At 37.6% G+C, this 18,202-nt stretch overlaps 1 protein-coding gene across 1 annotated transcript; it reads right to left on the bottom strand.

Annotated features, from left to right (window-relative positions):
- Window positions 1-13,133: 13,133 nt before the first annotated feature.
- LOC125113289 (olfactory receptor 5K1-like) lies at window positions 13,134-14,177 on the bottom strand. Its single transcript, XM_047755889.1, has one exon. The coding sequence runs from the start codon at window positions 14,154-14,156 to the stop codon at window positions 13,185-13,187; it is 972 nt and encodes a 323-aa protein (XP_047611845.1). The 5' UTR covers window positions 14,157-14,177; the 3' UTR covers window positions 13,134-13,184.
- Window positions 14,178-18,202: the final 4,025 nt, after the last annotated feature.

An 18,202-nucleotide genomic window follows, 5' to 3' on the forward strand; every position in this document is an offset into this window, starting at 1 on the left:
ATAAAAGGAGTTCCCATCATGGCTCAGTGGTTAACGAACCCAGTTAGTATCCATGAGGACATGGGTTCAATCCCTGGCCTTGCTCTGTGGGTTAAGGATCCAGTGTCGCTGTGGCTGTGATATAGGCCAGCACCTATAGCTCCGATTCAACCCCTAGCCTGGGAACCTCCGTATGCTCAGATGTGGCCCTAAAGACAAAAGAAAAAAACAAAACAAAAAACTTATGACTGGCTGCATTAAGAGTAGATGGGGTTACCCACAGTCGTCTGGTCACACACCACAGGGTGGTTCTTAGCCTACCTTGCACATTGAAATTGTCTGGAGAACTTTAAAAAATACTTGTGCCCTAGAGCTTCCGATTTAGTTGGTCTGGGGTGTGGCCAGGTTGTTATGATTTTTTAAACCTTTTCAAGTGAGTCCAGTGGATAGCTGTATTTGAAAACTGTATTTTGAGGCTATAAATAGGATTTGAAAAGCAATAAATAGGATTCTCTCAGCAGATTGTTAGAAAGAGACAGTGGGCTATGTAGAGTAAATAGACCTGGCATGGTGCCTGTCTTCTAGAAGCTATTTCTTTCCTGTGCTTTCAAGAACTCTCTTCTGCTGATGCCTGGCTCTTTGAGATGCATCACCATTCATCACACCACTGCTGGCTGGAGACATCTGAAAAGTCGGTCTGCACACCCAAGGCACTCAAGTGGCTGGCCCTAAGGTTCAGGTTTGGGAGGAGGTAATAGGCAGCCTTATTTGTTTTGGCTTCAACTCCAAATTACTTTCTTTAATTTAGTACTTTCAGGGACTCTGTAGTGTGGGGTGATTGGACCTCCATAAAGAAAGAGAATACTTGATCCTTTTTGCTTATCAGTTCATTGCATTCCTTCTCTTTTGATTAGAACTGGAAAGGACAGAGGTAGGAGTGACTGACATTAACATCCGCACGAGGCGGAAATGCTTGAGAATGGACATATAAAACAAGAATGAAATAGTATTTGCCTTGATAGGTTGTTGTGAGGGTTCAATACAAAGGTACATGAATCCTGGACCATAGGAGCTCTGATATGTTAGGTATTATTTGGAGACCAGTGCAGCACAATGGGAGGAGTCAGCGTTTGCTGGGCCTGTGTGGTAAGGCTGTGGTTTGTGCAGGAGTTAGGGTTGCTGTGGCTTGTCCTGTGGCTGCACTCCAGCAGGGATTAGGACTGGAGCTGTGCTACATTATCAGGGAGAGTCTAGTTTCCAGTTAAGGTTTACTTCAAAATAAACAGTGCAGACATGTTCTTTAACCAATCTTTCATCTCAAGGTGGAAGCATTTTTTTAAAATTGTGTTTTTATACTTTCTCCCAAATAGATCTGCACCAGTGTGGAATTTCTGTTCTTTCAATGATTTTTCTAAGGATGGGTTGGTGATTTAAGATTAGCTCTATTAAAAATCTGTCTTTATCTTGTTTAAATTGGATCCAGGTCCATAGAGGGAATGGGAGAAACTTGGATTCCTGTGGTTTGTTCTCAGGCTCCTGAAAGGAACTATTACCACATGTAATACGATTTGGTTTGGATGATTCATCTTAAGTGCTGAGGGTGACGGTGGATTTCAGGGACACACACCATAGGGTCAATCACTGGGTATTATTCATGAGCACTCATAGTAAGTTGCAGAGTAGCACGCTTCTGGCCCTCTTCTTAAAAGGGCATTCAAAGGTATGAAAGATGAGAAATTAAAAAATATCTAGAAAGAGTTCTAAGGATTTATTTAAGGGCAGCAGAATCCAATTTTATTGCCAGAACTATCCAACATCACCTTTGGCAGTGGTCTCCCTCCCTCCCCACGTGAAGTAAGATTACTGAAGAAAGGAAAGGGAAGGAAAGGCCTTGAGTCTTTGAGTGGAGCGTTCTGTGACCTCTCCCCCTCACCATAGAAGGTAGGCAGGGACTCCCCCAGGTCCGTGATTTCCTTCTAGGTGAAGATGTAGAGCTACACTCTAGTTAACTCAGGACTTTCACATCTCAGTCACGGCTTTGGATTTAGACATATTTGCTTGTAATCCCAGCTCTTCTTTTTACTACTTGGGAAACTTTGGGAAAATTTTATTACTTCTTAGATCTCAATGGAATAATAACCCACTTTTCATGTTTGTTGTGAAGCGTAAATAATATAGTACATGCAAAACAGCCCAGTGTCCAGTGCATCTTAAGCTTTCAATAAATGGTAATAATAATTGTCTGCAGATGATTTCAGATCTCCAGCCTTGCCTTCTCTCCTGTGCTTTAGGGCTGAATTTCTGTCTTCAAGACAGTTCCATTTGAGTATTTTCATGCTACCTAAAACTTACTATGTCTAGATTTGAACTCATCTTCCTTCTCATCATTTTTCTAATTCCCATGTTCTTTATGTTTCTCCCATTAGCTACACTTTCAGTGGCAATGTCATCTTTGATACCTCCTTTGCCTTTATTAGGAACAAGTACAGTTTTGTGTGGCTACCCAAGTTGTCCTATGACCTCGGGGCTATGGGTGGCCCATGCACATTGCTGCATTTCTCTAATATATAGCACAAAATGAACCTTTCACCACAGAAAAGAAAATCATGGGCATCATCCTTTTGAACGATTAAAATCTCTATTAAGGGCCACTTCGGGAGTTTCTCAGAGACTTCCCCTCTGCAGGCTTTCAGACTGCGGTTCTTATAACATGTGAAATCAATGTCTCTCCTTCAGTGGTCTGTTTACCACTGCCCGGTAAGTGCCTGGCTTCCTGGCAGGCTGATTCCTCTCTGTTTGGGGTCATAGTGATCTCAGGTTGTTCAGGAGTTCTCTTTTACTAGCACCCCAGGTCAGCCCCTTCTGCAGGGAAGATATTTAGTCACCAGGAAACAAGAATAGCTAAGGGGATACCTGGATGGTTGGAATGCAGGTCTCTCCTACCTCAACCTGGGGTCTTGCCACTTTTCCCTTCTGCCCCATCTGGCCAAGCCCTTGCAGCTTTTAACTTTTCAAGGGTGAGTCAGGAATTCTTCCATATATTTCTCAAGTCCAGGGTGCATAGGTCAGACTTTCTTAGTAAGGCCCCTTTTGGATGACTAAACAGAGTGAGGGGGAGGCAAGCCCTGTCCACCACACTGTGTGGGACTAGGGGAAAACTCAGAGTCCTCCGCATATCCCTCCAGAAATGTCTGTCTCTTAATTCTCCAAATTCTGGGTAGATTCCCCAAGGCACTTATAGACCCTAGAGGGGAATGATGAGCTAAAAGTCACAAGATCTGTTTTTAGAGCACCCCCCTGAAAATCCTGCAGGAGGTCTAACATATATGGGGTCCACATCCACAGTGTGGAGCTTCTCATACAACTAAACTGAGGTAACAAGATAATTAGAGTTAAGTTCTATTAAACACTATTATAATAATTTGGGGAGTTCCCTTGAGGCTCAGTGGATTAAGGATCAAGGATAGTCCCTGCTGTGGCTCGGGTTTGATCCCTGGCCCAGGAATTTTGTATGTCTTGGGTGCTGCTAAAAGAAAAAAAAAAAAAATTGCCATAATTTTTTTTTTTTTTTTCAGGCCCGCATCCATGGCATATGGAGGTTCCCAGGCTAGGGGTCGAATTGGAGCTACAGCTGCCAGCCTGCATCACAACCACAGCAACATGGGATCCAAGCCTAATCTGTGATCTACACCACAGCTCACAGCAATGCTGAATCTTTAACTCACTGAGCAAGGCCAGGGATTGAACCTGCAACCACATTGTTCCTAGTCAGATTCATTTCCGCTGTGCCACAAGGGGGACTTCAAAAAATTGTAACAATTTTTAACATCTTCTTTCCTTGGACTATTTAAAACTCAGCAGAAATCTTGTCTGACTTAGCTCATAATACACAGTGCTTAGTACATTGCCTAGTTTATAATAAAATGCTCAATAAGTATTTACTGAATTATACATAAGTGAATTTCATATTGTTCTTAAAATATATGAACTAATCTTGTAAGTCTGGTTACCCATAATACTCATTTTTCAGATGTGAGTACAAAGATATACACACAATTATGAAATTTTGACTCGTTGCCTCCCATCAGTCCTCAAATGAGAGTTATGTTTTTGATGTATATTTCCTCAGAAGGAGAGTAGAAAAAATCCATCTCAAAAATTAGTATTTCCATCTAAGTAGGGCTATGTATTTAATATGATTAGTTAAATGGAAGAAAAAATTGAGAGGGAGGAGCATTGTGAAGAATGAAGTCCTATTTAGTCAGTCATTTATATTAGTCAATTTATATTAGTCAAATATATTTAATATTTGTCAATTTATATACTATAAATAGCCTATACATATCATTTTCTTTCTTTTTCTGGCTTTACCTGCAACATGCAGAAGTTCCCAGGCCAGGGACTGAATCCCCATCACATCAGTGACAATGCCAGATCCTTAACCTGCTGAGCCACCAGGGAACTCCTTTCTTTCATTTTTTTAATGTCCTGCATTAGATACATTTCTAAGGAGAAGGTTGTGTCTGTGTAATTCTTTTTACTCTGTGCCACTCTTTTATTTCCCACATTAAGAGGATGTAACTTCAGTACATCCCTGATGATGACAGGAAGAGAGATGACCTACTTTATGGGAGGGGATGAGGAGGAGCTAGTGGAGAGCAGAACAAAGGAGGACAACCCTCAGGTGCCAAGGAAATTATGCCAAAGTTGTCATCTCTTTGGTATTCATTGCTTGCCTGTGCAAGAATTCTTGTCATGAGAAATTTCAGCCTTACCTTGTTTCTTATGGCAATTTGAGACTAAGAGAGCACTCAGGTGATGTGTTCGTTGGAGAATCACACTGCAGCTCAGCCAGTATAACACTGAGAAGATAACTTGTTTCAGGGCCCTTCTCCCTCCCAGGTCTGGCTCTGATTCTTCCCAAGCTGCCTGGCATTCTCAGGCTGCCCCTGGCCTTCCAGGAACCACTTTTAGGGCATAATCTGGCCTTTGGTATGTGAAAGTAATTGCTTCTAGAATTGTGCTTCATTCCTCTGGGCTGTTTTGTGCTGAATAGCTGGTCAAATAGTGGTTGAATTGATTTATGCTACTGATAACGTCACACCTTTCAGGTAAATTATTCCCATCTTAACACCTTGATTTTCAAGATCTTAATCCCAATTTTTTGCTTCCTGTCCTTCTTCCTTCCTGCCTTTCTCTCTTTTTCTTTCTCTCTCTTTCTTTCCCTTTCTTTTTTTTTCTTTCTCTCTTTCCTTCTCTCTCTCTCTCTTTTTTTTTTTTTTGCTTTTTAGGGCTGCAGCTGCAGCATATGGAAGTTCCCAGGCTAGGGTCAAATGGGAGCTGCAGCTGCCGGCCACAGCCACAGCCACACCAATGCCAGATCTGAGTTGCGTCTTTGACCTACACCACAGCTCATAACAACGCTGGATCCTTTAACCCAATGAGCGAGGCCAGGGATCGAACCCACATCCTCATGGATTCTAGCTGTGCTTGTTACCGCTGAGCCACAATGGGAACTGTCTTTCTCTTTTAATATAGTTTGTGAGCACCTCGGCTGGTGCCAGGCATTGCAACAGGCCTTGGGCCTGCAGACTGCACCTCTACTTTCATGGCAGTCATGTGGAACAGACTACCACTAAACTCTGGAAGCGTGATACATTTCACTTTTGAATCCATGAACAAATCCCTAATCATTCGACCGTGCTCTTACTTGTTCATCTGGCAGGAAAGATAAAATCTATTCACACAGTTTGTCTCAACATTCTAATGGTGGAAGATGTTGTTGCTATGGAGATGAAGAAATATTTTGACTAGGAGAATAGTTTGGAGCCTCTCAAATTACTTTTCATTACCTACACAGAGAACTAGTCTCTACATAGCTGTCTTCCAGGCATGACTAAACCAATTTGTCCTGTCCCGTTTTCCGTAACTGTGATAACTTCAAGCAACACTTTTAGTCTATGTTCCAGATTTATTGCAAACATTCTAACTGCATATCCCCCTCTGTTTTGTAGGTGACATACCAGTAAGCTTAGATACCTCTGCTTAGATGCCCTAACCTGCCCATCAGAGTGTCACAGGTTGTGTTCCCTCTCTGGTTTTATGAAGAATTAGTTCCACACAGATGCATATCTATCCATGAAATTGTATTTTAGAAAATTCCAGTAATTTTTCCTATGAATAGAAAATTTTGAATTTTATTTCAATTTTACTTTGTTTCATATGTATTCTTTTATCCTCACCTTCTAAAGAGAGTATCAAAGAAAATATCTGTAAGTGATCTCAGTTCAATGTAATGACACATTTCTCTAAAATTAGTATACTAGGTGTTCCCGTCGTGGCGCAGTGGTTAACGAATCCGACTAGGAACCATGAGGTTGCGGGTTCGGTCCCTGCCCTTGCTCAGTGGGTTGGGGATCCAGCATTGCCGTGAGCTGTGGTGTAGGTCGCAGACGTGGCTCGGATCCCGCGTTGCTGTGGCCCTGGTGTAGGCTGGCAGCTACAGCTCCGATTGGACCCCTAGCCTGGGAACCTCCAGATGCCACAGGAGCGGCCCTAGAAAAGGCAAAAAGACAATAAAATAAAATAAAATAAAATTAGCATACTAATTTGATAATATACTCTTTCCCATGGTAACATTTGGCTTTCTTTCCTTTATAAAAGGGAATTTATTTTCTTGTTAACACATTAAACTAGTTTTTGTTATGTTCCCTGAGACTGATATTGATTCACCAACAAAAACATGATTAAAATAAAAGTGATGAAGATAATTTAAGTAAAATAGTAAGTTCATATTTAATAAAGGGATAAATACTTGCTTAAAATAATTATATTGACACTTGTTCTACAATATTTATATCGAGTTCATACCTAAACTCCTACTGAATAAAACAATTTCTGTTTAATTTAATTTAATTCAATTTAATTTTATTTTTTGCTTTTTAAGGCCACACCTGTGGCATATGGAAGTTCCCAGACTAGGGGTTGAATCAGAGCTGCAGCTGCTGGCCTACGCTACAGCCACAGCAATGCGGGATCTGAGCCACATCTGAGATCCACACCACAGCTCACAGCATCGCGGGATCCTTAACCCACTGAGTGAGGCCAAGGATTGAACCCGCATCCTCATAGTTACTAGTTGGGTTTGTTGATGCTGAGTCACAATGGGAACTCTCTAAAAAAATTTTTAAAAGAAAGTTTACGGCTCAATAGTCATCTACTGTATAAGATTTTCTTTTTAAAAGCTGAATTAATATATTGAGTTTATTTTTTGCTTTTTTAATAATCCTATATATATTATATATATGACTATATAAATTAATCAATGAATTAATAAATTATCCTATCTTGGCCTTTTTGCTCATTTCTCTTTTTTTTAAACATTTTTACTATAAAGGGTGGCATGAAACAGTGAGAACTGTTTAAATTGGTATAGTTTATAGTTTATAGTATCAAGTTAGTAATTGTTTTTACTACTAGTGTTGAAATAATGACATTGGGAGAGGCAGTATTTTGTAACACAAGTTACACATTCATATGTTAAAAGAGGGCAGGCAGGTGAAGTAAAAAGAACTAATTGTTGCCAGATCTTCCAGTTTTTCAAGAAACATTAAATTTTGTTTTTATACATATTCTCCTAATTTTTATATCTTGGAAACTAATTTTTTAAAAGTACTGTCTGTCCTGCACTGCGTGGGCTAAACTCTGTTCAGCCCCCTGGATGACCTTTTGTGACTTCTTATGTAATAGTTGAAAATGTGGGTTTTATAGTTAGGCTGGTGTTCAGACTACAGATAATACTGCGGGACTCTGAGCCAGAGACTTGGAAAGACTAGGCTTCATACTTATCACATGGGGAAAATAACTGTACCTCTCTCATAGTATTTCAGCTTGTTAGGGTCATGGGAGTTAGAGGACATCTGAGGAGCTCAAAATCTGAAGAGCTAAACTCACTTGGAGTTCACTGCTTTGCTTTTTGTTTTGCAACAGCCACCTTACATTTATCTAGGGGAAAACCAATTTTATGAATAATCGAGTTAAGCAATCCTTAACATTCTCCCTTCAAACCCAGCCCTTGTCCTACCCTCAGCCCTGCCTACCATCTTCCTCTACTCTTCCTAAACTCTTATAAATTGTATAAGCTGTGCCAGCCAACACAGTATATCTCATACCACGTGCTCCTCTCAGTGTGATGTTGACACTCTTCCCATCAAAGAGTCTACATCCCCTTCCCTTACATGTGAGTGAAGTGTAGTGACTGCCTGAAAGATTGAAGTAAGGCAGAAGTGCCGTTTTGTGACTTCCAACTCTGGGCCTTTAAAATGTCGCGTACTTCTTCCCTGCTCTCTTGGTACATTCTTGGAACCCAGTAGCTGCATATGCTACATGGAAAGCCAGGTGTATCTGTTTCTTGGGGCTGCCATAACGAAGAACCACAGAAGAGTAGCTCAAACAGCAGAAAGTTATCTCATAGATCTGGAGGCTAGAGGTTTGAGTTCAAGGTGTTGGCAGGGTCACACTCCCTCTGTAATCTAAACAAAAGAATCATTCCTTGCCTTTTCCTGTCTCCTGGTGTCTTGCCAGCACTCCTTGACATTGCTTGGCTTGGATGTATCACTCTAATCCTCCATCTTCAGGCATTCCGCCGAGTCTCTCTGCACTGTCTTCCCTCTGCATGTCTGTATCCATGTCTTCTTTCTATAAAGGCCAGTAGTCATATTGGATTAGGGCCTACACCACTGACTTCAATTTTTTTTAAATTAATTAATTTTTTGCTTTTTAGGGCCGCACCTGCAGCATGGAGTTTCCCAGGCTAGGGCTCAAATTGGAGCTGCAGCTGCAGGCCTAGGCCACAGTCACAGTAATGCTGGATCTGAGCTGTGTGTGACCTACACCAGAGCTCATGGCAATGCTGGTTCCTTAAGCCACTGAGTGGGGCCAGGGATCAAACCTGCATCCTCGTGAATACTAGTTAGATTTATAACCTGATGAGCCACACTGGAACTCCCTAATGACTTCATTTTAACTTAATTACTTCTGTAAAGATCCTATATGTAAAAAAGGTCACATTTTGAGGTACCAGGGATATCTTTTAGGGGACATAATTCACCCCAAACACCAGATCACTCATGTTGGCTTCGACCCCATCTGACAGCCAGCATCTTTGTGACTGCAATTACATGATAAATACTGAGCAAGAACTTACCTAGGTTAGCACAGCCAACCCCCAAGCCATGGGAGGGTATAACAGAGTGGTTGTTGTTTTAAGTCATGGAGTCTTGGGACCATACAAAAATAAATAACTGCGGTGTGTGTCACAGTGAAATGGTGAAGTTTTGTCCCCCACAGTGACCCAGTATACCCTGTGGTTACAAATATCTCTTATGACCTGTGGCTGCATCGGGCCAGTTCTACTTCTTGTCTAGGCATGCTCTGGCATTTTTCAAAATCTTACTATTTTTAGATGCCTACAGGCTCATTTCTCACTTTTGCCAACAATTCCTGCATTCCTTGTATGTAGCAATTATTATGCACCTTTTCTTTAGGTCCTCCTTGGCATTTATATGCATATTCTCTGGTCATTTCTTGTAATAGTATACTTTTCTCAAGGAATTTCTGTTATTTTTGAGGGACATAGAGGCCAAAATAATCTTGGAATTTTAAATGGAACTAACATCTTCTTCCTCAAAAATGCTAATTTAATTTTCTACATAAACATTGAAAGTAGAAAGGAGCAAAAGTTTCAACCTTTTGTTATAATGTTAGCAATGTTTTAAAGTGTATCTTATTTTTATCAAAGTAATTTGTATGCATAATTTTGGAAATCAGATAATTTTAAATGCTTAAAATGAAAAACAGCATCTATACCTTCACCCCAATTTTACCCTCCTAAATCCTCAACAATTTTCAGCTCTCCTAACATTTTTTTCTTGATTTGCTTTCTTATTTCTAAGCAATGTGCTTTACTGCTATTTCATAGTTTCTTAGTTATAGATGTTTCTATAGAGGAATATATAGCCCTCTCACTATACCACAGTCCTCCTCAAAGAATACTCTTTCACTCCCCTTACTCTCTCAGTTTGTTTATACCAGTGGTCATTATTTCTATTCCTATGATTGTGTATTTATAGCTCATAGCTACACTATGTAATGCATTATGATTTCACATTTTTCATAATACAAAAAAACTCCCCTTAGATTAATAAGGGCTTTTTCCTTTCATTTTCGAGTCAAACTTATTTGTCTGAAGTATAAATATTTGTTTACTTTTATTTTTTTGGAATAAATTTGGCATATAAGTTTTAAGATGTAGTGTGTTACTTAGATACATTTATATATTATAATACGATTGCCATTATAATATCTTACAAAGTTCAGATTTACTGCTTTAAGAGAAGGAGACTAGTGCACAATGTCAATCTCACATTCTTTTTTCCCTGAATCAAACTTTGAAAATCCAGACAGACTAGATTGAGATAGCCTCACTTTTGAGGACTGTTCCAAAGTAAAAATTTGTTCTATAAAAGTAGATTTGGGAAGCATTTATAATGATTTAAGAGTTAAGTATTACCCTAGAAATGTGGATTCAGTGAATTGGGGAAAAAAGGAAAATTGGAGTAATCGGTGTTTGCTGAGATGGGGCTCTGTGACTTAAATTCCCAAGGTTGTCCTGGGAATGATAGGGAGACAATCAAATGTCCATAGAAGTTTGGAGATCTATGGGCAAAGAGACCTTCTGGAGGCACTCTTAAAATTTTTCAAAATCCTGTGACATAACCCATATAGTGGTCATCAGAAGTGCAAAAGTGGAATCCTTCAATTTTCCTTCAGCTAGGTACTGGGATATAGCAGTAATGAAAATATCTGTTTTTCCATCTTCTTAAATATCCTAGAGCAGGAGGTCAGAAGAATTTACTCATAAATTAGCAAAGAAATAAAGAGCAAGAGAGACTGAGCCTTATAAACTTGACAAGTAGAGGATTCAGCTGAAACATGTTTTCATGTTTACCCTGGGGACCAGACATGAATGCAGAAACGAAAACTGATGGTGGTATGAAGAGGTAACAAGAAGGTCAGAGGATCAAACATCTTAGAATGTTTGCCTCTTAATGGGCACCTGTCTTCAATGCCTTTTCAGGCAAGTACCTACACAGCCAAAATTGTGTAGATGTAGCAAGAAAGCATAGAGTGGGAGTGGGCGAAACCTAAACTGATGGGGTTTCAATTTGGAACAACCAAGGAAATCTTGAAATATCTCGATTGTAAATCATGAAATGTCTGATTATATGGGACGAGCTAGGTTAGATTGTATGGAGCTTACATATAGAAACTAAGTAGTTATAATTTTGTATTCATGAGTTAGGGCATTGGAGTTACCACACCTGCATTCCTACTGCTTTTCTGAATATGCTCAACATACTGATTTTCCATGTAAATTCAGCTTTCGATAGATGTTGAGGCTGGATCATAGCTGCAACCTGAGTTGCCTTCTAGGAATTTAGATGTGACATCAGAGCATCAGAAGAAGTGGTGGAAGGGGGAAATTTTGTTTTACTTGATAAGGTCCTTTTTGGATAAGAAGTTAGTCATTCAAATCATGGCAATGTTCCATTTTCTATGAAGATGGGAAACCTGGTGTTTTGATAACTGATATATCCCAGTAGGTAGAGCAGTGCTTCCATAAAGCAGGCTCTCAATAGATCTATGTTGAATAAATAACTGGAAAGTCATCCTTTCATTATGTCACATTAAGATCATGTAGTTCTACCTGCATTCCACAACTTCAGGTTTTGCAATAATGAGAAAAAAAATTTTAGATAAGCTCTATCCACTGTTCAACAAGCATAACTTTCATCATGTCTGCATATAATCTGATAGTGTCCCCATTGCTGAGCCTCTTCCTCACCTCTCAGGAGGCTGGCTAGAGAAGTCTAGCTTAGCTCACTGACAATAATCATTTCAGACCCCAAATGAGGTTTGACTGCTTGTCTGGAACTTCATGTTATGGCATCTTTATGCTTGTACATCTGGGAATAAATAAATATGAAGATGACTACTCTTGAAAATTGGCATTCCCTCTTGAATTATTCAACAGCATAAGAACTTCAACTTGGAAATATAATATTCACTTTTACTTTGCACCTTTACTTCCTCACTACATCTCTTTTAACTACAGTGTCCCTCAAAATGCTATTGAAACCGATTCCTCAAAATTCACTTGCTGCAACTCTGACACTCATGGTTGTAAGTGATTTCATTGGCTGAAGGTTCACATACTCTTAAACCCTTTTAGCTTAACTGAAGCTCTCATGCTCCAAGCTGTTAATGTGGGCTGGCTCTTAATGTTTAATAGAGTTATCCTTTCTATTTGTAACAACTAATTTGTTATTTTTCTTCCTTTTTTTCTCAGCCTGATCATTTTTCCATTCTATTTTTGCAGCTTTATTGTCAAACACAAAATCCCTGACTTTCTCAAGTGACAACTCATTAGGTTTATTACATTATATCCAACTTTCTGAAATTGAGTCTGTGTTTGTACATTCTATCTATTGCCCCAATAGAAAGTACATTCACACTTAGCATTATACCCTAATCACATGCCACGGATATTAGCCTTCTGAATAGTTTCTTTTTTCCTTCCTTCCTTCCTTCCTTCCTTCCTTCCTTCCTTCCTTCCTTCCTTCCTTCCTTCCTTCCTTCCTTCCCTTCCTCTCTCCCTCTTTCTTTATTTCATTTCTTCCTTCTTTCTCTTTCTTTTTTTCCTTCCCTACCCTTTTTAAAAATTAAAGTATAGCTATCAACGAAATAGAAACAGACTCACCGACACAGAGAACAGACTTGTAGATGTCAGTCTGACAATTTAAAAACTTTTTTTTCAGTTTTATTGAGATACAATTTTTGCTTTTCTATTGAGGGCTGATAATCCCTGATGATGACGCAATCCGTGATCTTGGCAACACACTGTGTTGTTTCTTGAATTAATTCAAAATTTGATTTTGATTTTTGTCATTTTGAATCATGATTTGATACAGTTTACATCTTCCTGTATATTTTCTCCCTTACAAATTGCTGCCTAAATTAATGGCATTATGATGCATTTTAATATTTTACATGTATGTATGTAGTTTGTACATTTTCTCTGTGTAATTTCACTTGGAAAATTTTTCTGAATTTAAATCATTAAGCTGAAGTAAATATCATTTGTTTCAAAGTTTTTGCGATTTCTTTTCCTTCAGAATTTTTCCTAAGACAGTTATTACTTCCCTATTCCTTAGGCTATAAATAAAAGGATTTAGTAAAGGAACTACTTCTGTAAACAAAATAGCAGCTGCTATATCTTTATCCCCTTCTTCAAGCAAATTTGGTCTAATATACATGAAAATAAGAGATCCATAGAATAATGAGACTGACAGAAAGTGGGATGCACAGGTGGAAAAGGCTTTGATCCTTCCCTCTTTAGATTTCATTCTGAAAATAGTAAAGAGAATATAGAGATAAGATATTAAGATACTACCTATTGTAGAGACTTGAATTGAGCCTGCAAAGATAAGTAGTACCAGTTCATTGACATAAGGGTCAACACAAGAGAGCCTGTACAAAGGAAGAATATCACAGTAAAAGTGGTTGATGTGATTAGAGCCACAGAAAGTTAACCTAAATAGAAGCCCGACATGAATCATGGAATGCAGATTTCCAGCTATGTGGGCTGCTGTGGTCATCTGAACAGAGAGTTTCTTTGACATCATGGTGTGGTACTGCAGTGGGTTGCAGATGGCCACATAGCGATCATAGGCCATTGCTGTCAGAAGAAAGCAGTCTGCTGTCTCAACAGTGCAAAGAAAATAAAATTGTGCCATGCATTCATAGAGGGAAACCATTCTGTTTTCAGAAAACAAGTTCCCTAACATGTTAGGAGTAATGGCAGAGGCACAGCAAGAATCCACAAGAGCGAGGTTGCCTAGAAATATGTACATTGGAGTGTGCAGACGATGATCTTTTGCAATTATTATCATCAGGCCGAGATTCCCCACCATGGTGATCAGATAGATGGCAAAGAACACCACAAACAGAAGGGTCTTCAGCTCTGGGTGATCAGTAAATCCCATGAGGATAAACTCATTGTTTATGGTCTTATTTCCTTTAGCCATTACTGACTTCTCTGTTGAGAAAAGAATCATAGAGAAATGAGATACTAATTTATAATACATCCAATTCAACTCTGAGCTCTCCCTGGCCCAGAAGGACAAGGAGCATCTTCCATAATGCTTTCACAAGTCACATGGATTTTGCTGCATGCCCATTTCTAGGGGAGCATCAATCTCCAGGAGCTCTTACCTTTAAGCTAGTTATTTAACATTTTCCCAGCGTATTGTCAAGACAAACATTTGATAAGATGCATAAAGATGGCTTTTGAGGTCTTGAAAGGAACATTCAGTGCAGAAGGCTTATCTGTGTGCTGATAGGTGTCAGCAATTTGTATAAGTATTCCCAAATAATTTCAATGACTGTGTCTGTACAGATTAACAGTGTTGTTTGAAAGACTATTTTTGTGCACCCATGTACATAGAAGCATTATTCAAGATAGCTAGAAGTGGAAGCAACTCAACTTTCCTCTGATGGATGAATGAATGATCAAAATGTGGTATAGACATTTTGATGGAATATTAATCATCCTTAAAAGGGGAATAAAATTCTCACACATGTTAAAATATGGATGAAACAATGATGTGCTAAGTGAAATAAAATAGACACAGAAGGACAAATATTGTTATTCCACTTAACATATTAAAGTAGTCAAACTCATACAGAGAGAAAGTAAAATGTGGTTGTCCAGGAAGGAAGGAATGGAGAGTATTATTTAATGGGTAAAGAATTCCGATTTGGGAAGATGAAAAGTTCCTGGAGTTGGGTAGTGTTGGTTATACAACAATATAAATTTACCTAATGCCAGTGTACTGTATATACTTAAATATAGTTAGAATGATAAATTTTATGTTATGCATTTTTCTACTGTAAAAAATTTCAAGACTATTATCATGGTATTTATATCCTTTATGCATGCAATATAAAAGTGCCTATATCTGCATGTGCATAAAGAAATCTAGAGAAATTTAAATGCTATCAAAAGAAACTGAAGCATTCTTGAGAGTTAAAATTTGATAAATTCAATTTATAACTCTGTCAAAAACATCATGAGTAACATCAAATATCACAGTTAGTATGACATAATTTCTATAGTTTTATTCTATAAAGAACTTCTACAATCAGTAAGAATATCCCTGAAAAATAGATAAAGAACAGGAACAGAAAAATCTCAAAAATAATACAATTTTTAAAACAAATTAAAATGTTTGACTTCATTGATAATCAGAGAAACATAGTTTGAAGTGGTGAGGAAGGCATATTTATTTTGCTTACCAAAATAACAAGGTTTAAAAGCGTCGTCTGAAATACAGTAAAATGGGAAACTAATTGCCTTTGTGGCCAAAGTATTAGCTGGTTGAGTCATTGGAAAATAACTTGGTAATAGATTAAGGAAACTCTTAAATGTTCAGACCTCTGACTGGTTAGAGTTAATGCTCAGTACATATAAAATACTACTACATATAAAATATTTAACCAACAAGGACCTACTGTATAGCACAGAGAATAATACTCAACATTTTATAGTAACCTATAAGGGAAAAGATTCTGAAAAATAATATATATATATATATATTATATAGGCAATTAGGTTCCCATTTTACTGTATTTCAGACGATGCTTTTATATGTAATTATCACATTTATTAAGCTTTAAGTATATTTTTTCTATCTTCATGGACTTTTAAAAATTGAAGTATAGTTGATTTATAATGTGCTAATTTCTACAGTACTGCAAAGTGATTTAATTTTATATATATATATATATTCATATATATATATATATACACACATATATATATATATCCTTTTTTATATTTTTTCCTCTATGGCTTATCAAAGGATATTGAATAGCTTTCAGTACATATTTAAACCTTAATCATCTATCCCTTAGATTTTTCCTTATAGCCTGAGAGTTCTAATCTATTGGGAATTGCTTTATTTCAATCTGCCTTCATTTATTTTAGTTAATTAAAGAATACTTTACTCATTAATTTGTTACTTATTAAATGTCTGCTCTGTGTTATATATTTTCTTAGAAGATTAGTTAATTCTTCTGGACATTTCCACATTGATAATTTTCTGGATATTAGTTAACCATAACTGCAGTCTATATTACTGGAATAGAGAAAAAACATTTTGGAGAGACGATCTCATTCTTTTTGGCCTCATGAAGCTGTTTACTCACTTTTAAACTCAGTCTATTTGTGGTGGATACCTTTAAAAACAATATTAGAAATGAATATTTGAAATCTATGTAATCTGAATTATTTTTTCACTAAATGCCTTACTCTTGGTGACCTGACATATAAAAAATAAACATTTTAGGGAGTTCCCGTTGTGGCTCAGCAGGTTACAAACCTGATTCTGGTTGCATCCCTGGCCTTGCTCAGTGGGTTAGGGATCTGGCATTGTGAACTGTGGTGTAGGTCTCAGATGCGGCTCAGATCTGGCATTGCCATGGATGTGGTATAGGCTGTCAGCTACAGCTCTGATTCAACCCCTAGCCTGGGAACTTCCATATGTTGCAGGTGTGACCCTAAAACAAAAAAGAGAACATTTTATATCTACATAATTTGAATATGTTTTTTCATTAAGTGCCTTACAGTTGACAACGTGAAGTCATATAACAGTTTTCCTTCAGTTTTCCCAGTTGATGATAATCAGACAGAAATGAGTTTTACATTGATATTTTATTTCTCTAAAAATCAAAAAATAAACTGAAAATCTCCCTAAAATTACATCAGCAGTTTAAAAGCATGATTTAAAAGTATATTCCTTCCTCATGTAATTTCTTTAATAGGGAATATCTGACAAACATTTTAAATACCATTTCATTGCATAGGCTAAAATTCCATTTCATCTGTGAAGCTGTAAGTTATATGGCAAACCACATTATTAGGAGAAGTTCCAAAAACTTCTGTTATTACTGTAAAAGTATGCTTTTACTTATTTATTTTTGGATAAATTTAGTTTTTTTCCCCTTAAATTCAGAAGTAATGCAAATGAATTATAGTCATTTGTTCAGATCTTATACAATGGACCTTGGGGTAGAGGAAGGATTTTAAGGAATGTAAAAAATTTAAAAATAAGAATTGTAAGGAAAAAACCTTAAAGAACTTAAATAAATATTTCTATAGGTTAATATTTCTACCAAAAAAATTAAATGCTTTATCACCTGGATTTCCCAATAAGAGTTTTTATAAAGGTTAGTTGATTACCTGATGATGGTTTTTAAAGTAGATGTAGTAATAAAACTCTATCTTCTTGATTTTTATGGGGAGTATTTCTACCATCAAGTTAATGATAATATTTATGTCATTGGTAGAGAATGGTTCAAATGTTTTAAATAATTCTAAAGGGATTTACTTGGCATTGACAACAGAGCATCACCTGAGAGACCTAATCTCCTATACAATACAAGCATACTCAATTGGAATAATTAAATATATCCTTTGAGAGCTAAAGAGTAAGGCAAATGCCCATTTCTAAGCAAATTTTAAGGGCTGTATTTGATTTTAATTCTTATGCGTTTATACCACTTATCCTCATTACCAGTCTGAATATAAAATTCTAAGTGGGAAGAAAAAAATTCCCTCTGGATTGGTCAGCAAAGACTTCATAGAGGAAGGATTTATTCATAGGACTTTTTTTTTTTTTTTAATTTAGGGCCACACTCACAGCATATGGAAGCTCTCAGGGTAGGGGTAGAATTGGAGCTGCAGCTGCTGGCCTGTGCCACAACCACAGCAACGCAGGATCTGAGCCACATCTGCAACCTATACCACAGCTCATGGTAACACCAGATCCTTAACCCATTGAGTGGGGCCAGGGATTGAATCTGAGTTCTTATGGATACTAGTTGGGTTCATTACCTCTGAGACACAATGGGGAACTCCTTCATAGGACTTGTTGACTCAGAGGAGAGGTTGTGTGAGCAAAGGCCTTAAACTATCACTCTCCTACCTCTTTTTAAAGACAATATACAATTTCTAGAATGTTTATTTAAAATTACATTCATAATGTCTTTAATCTTATTCCTTAGTTACTAGAATAACCTTTAAATTTTTCTTGTGGAGTTC

The sequence above is a fragment of the Phacochoerus africanus genome, chromosome 1, assembly GCF_016906955.1.
Source record: "Phacochoerus africanus isolate WHEZ1 chromosome 1, ROS_Pafr_v1, whole genome shotgun sequence".
NCBI lineage: Eukaryota > Metazoa > Chordata > Mammalia > Artiodactyla > Suidae > Phacochoerus > Phacochoerus africanus.

What these genes read in the sequence shown, in the direction of transcription:
- LOC125113289 (XM_047755889.1), bottom strand. Translation starts at nt 14,156, where the DNA reads ATGATTCTTTTCTCAACAGAGAAGTCAGTAATGGCTAAAGGAAATAAG.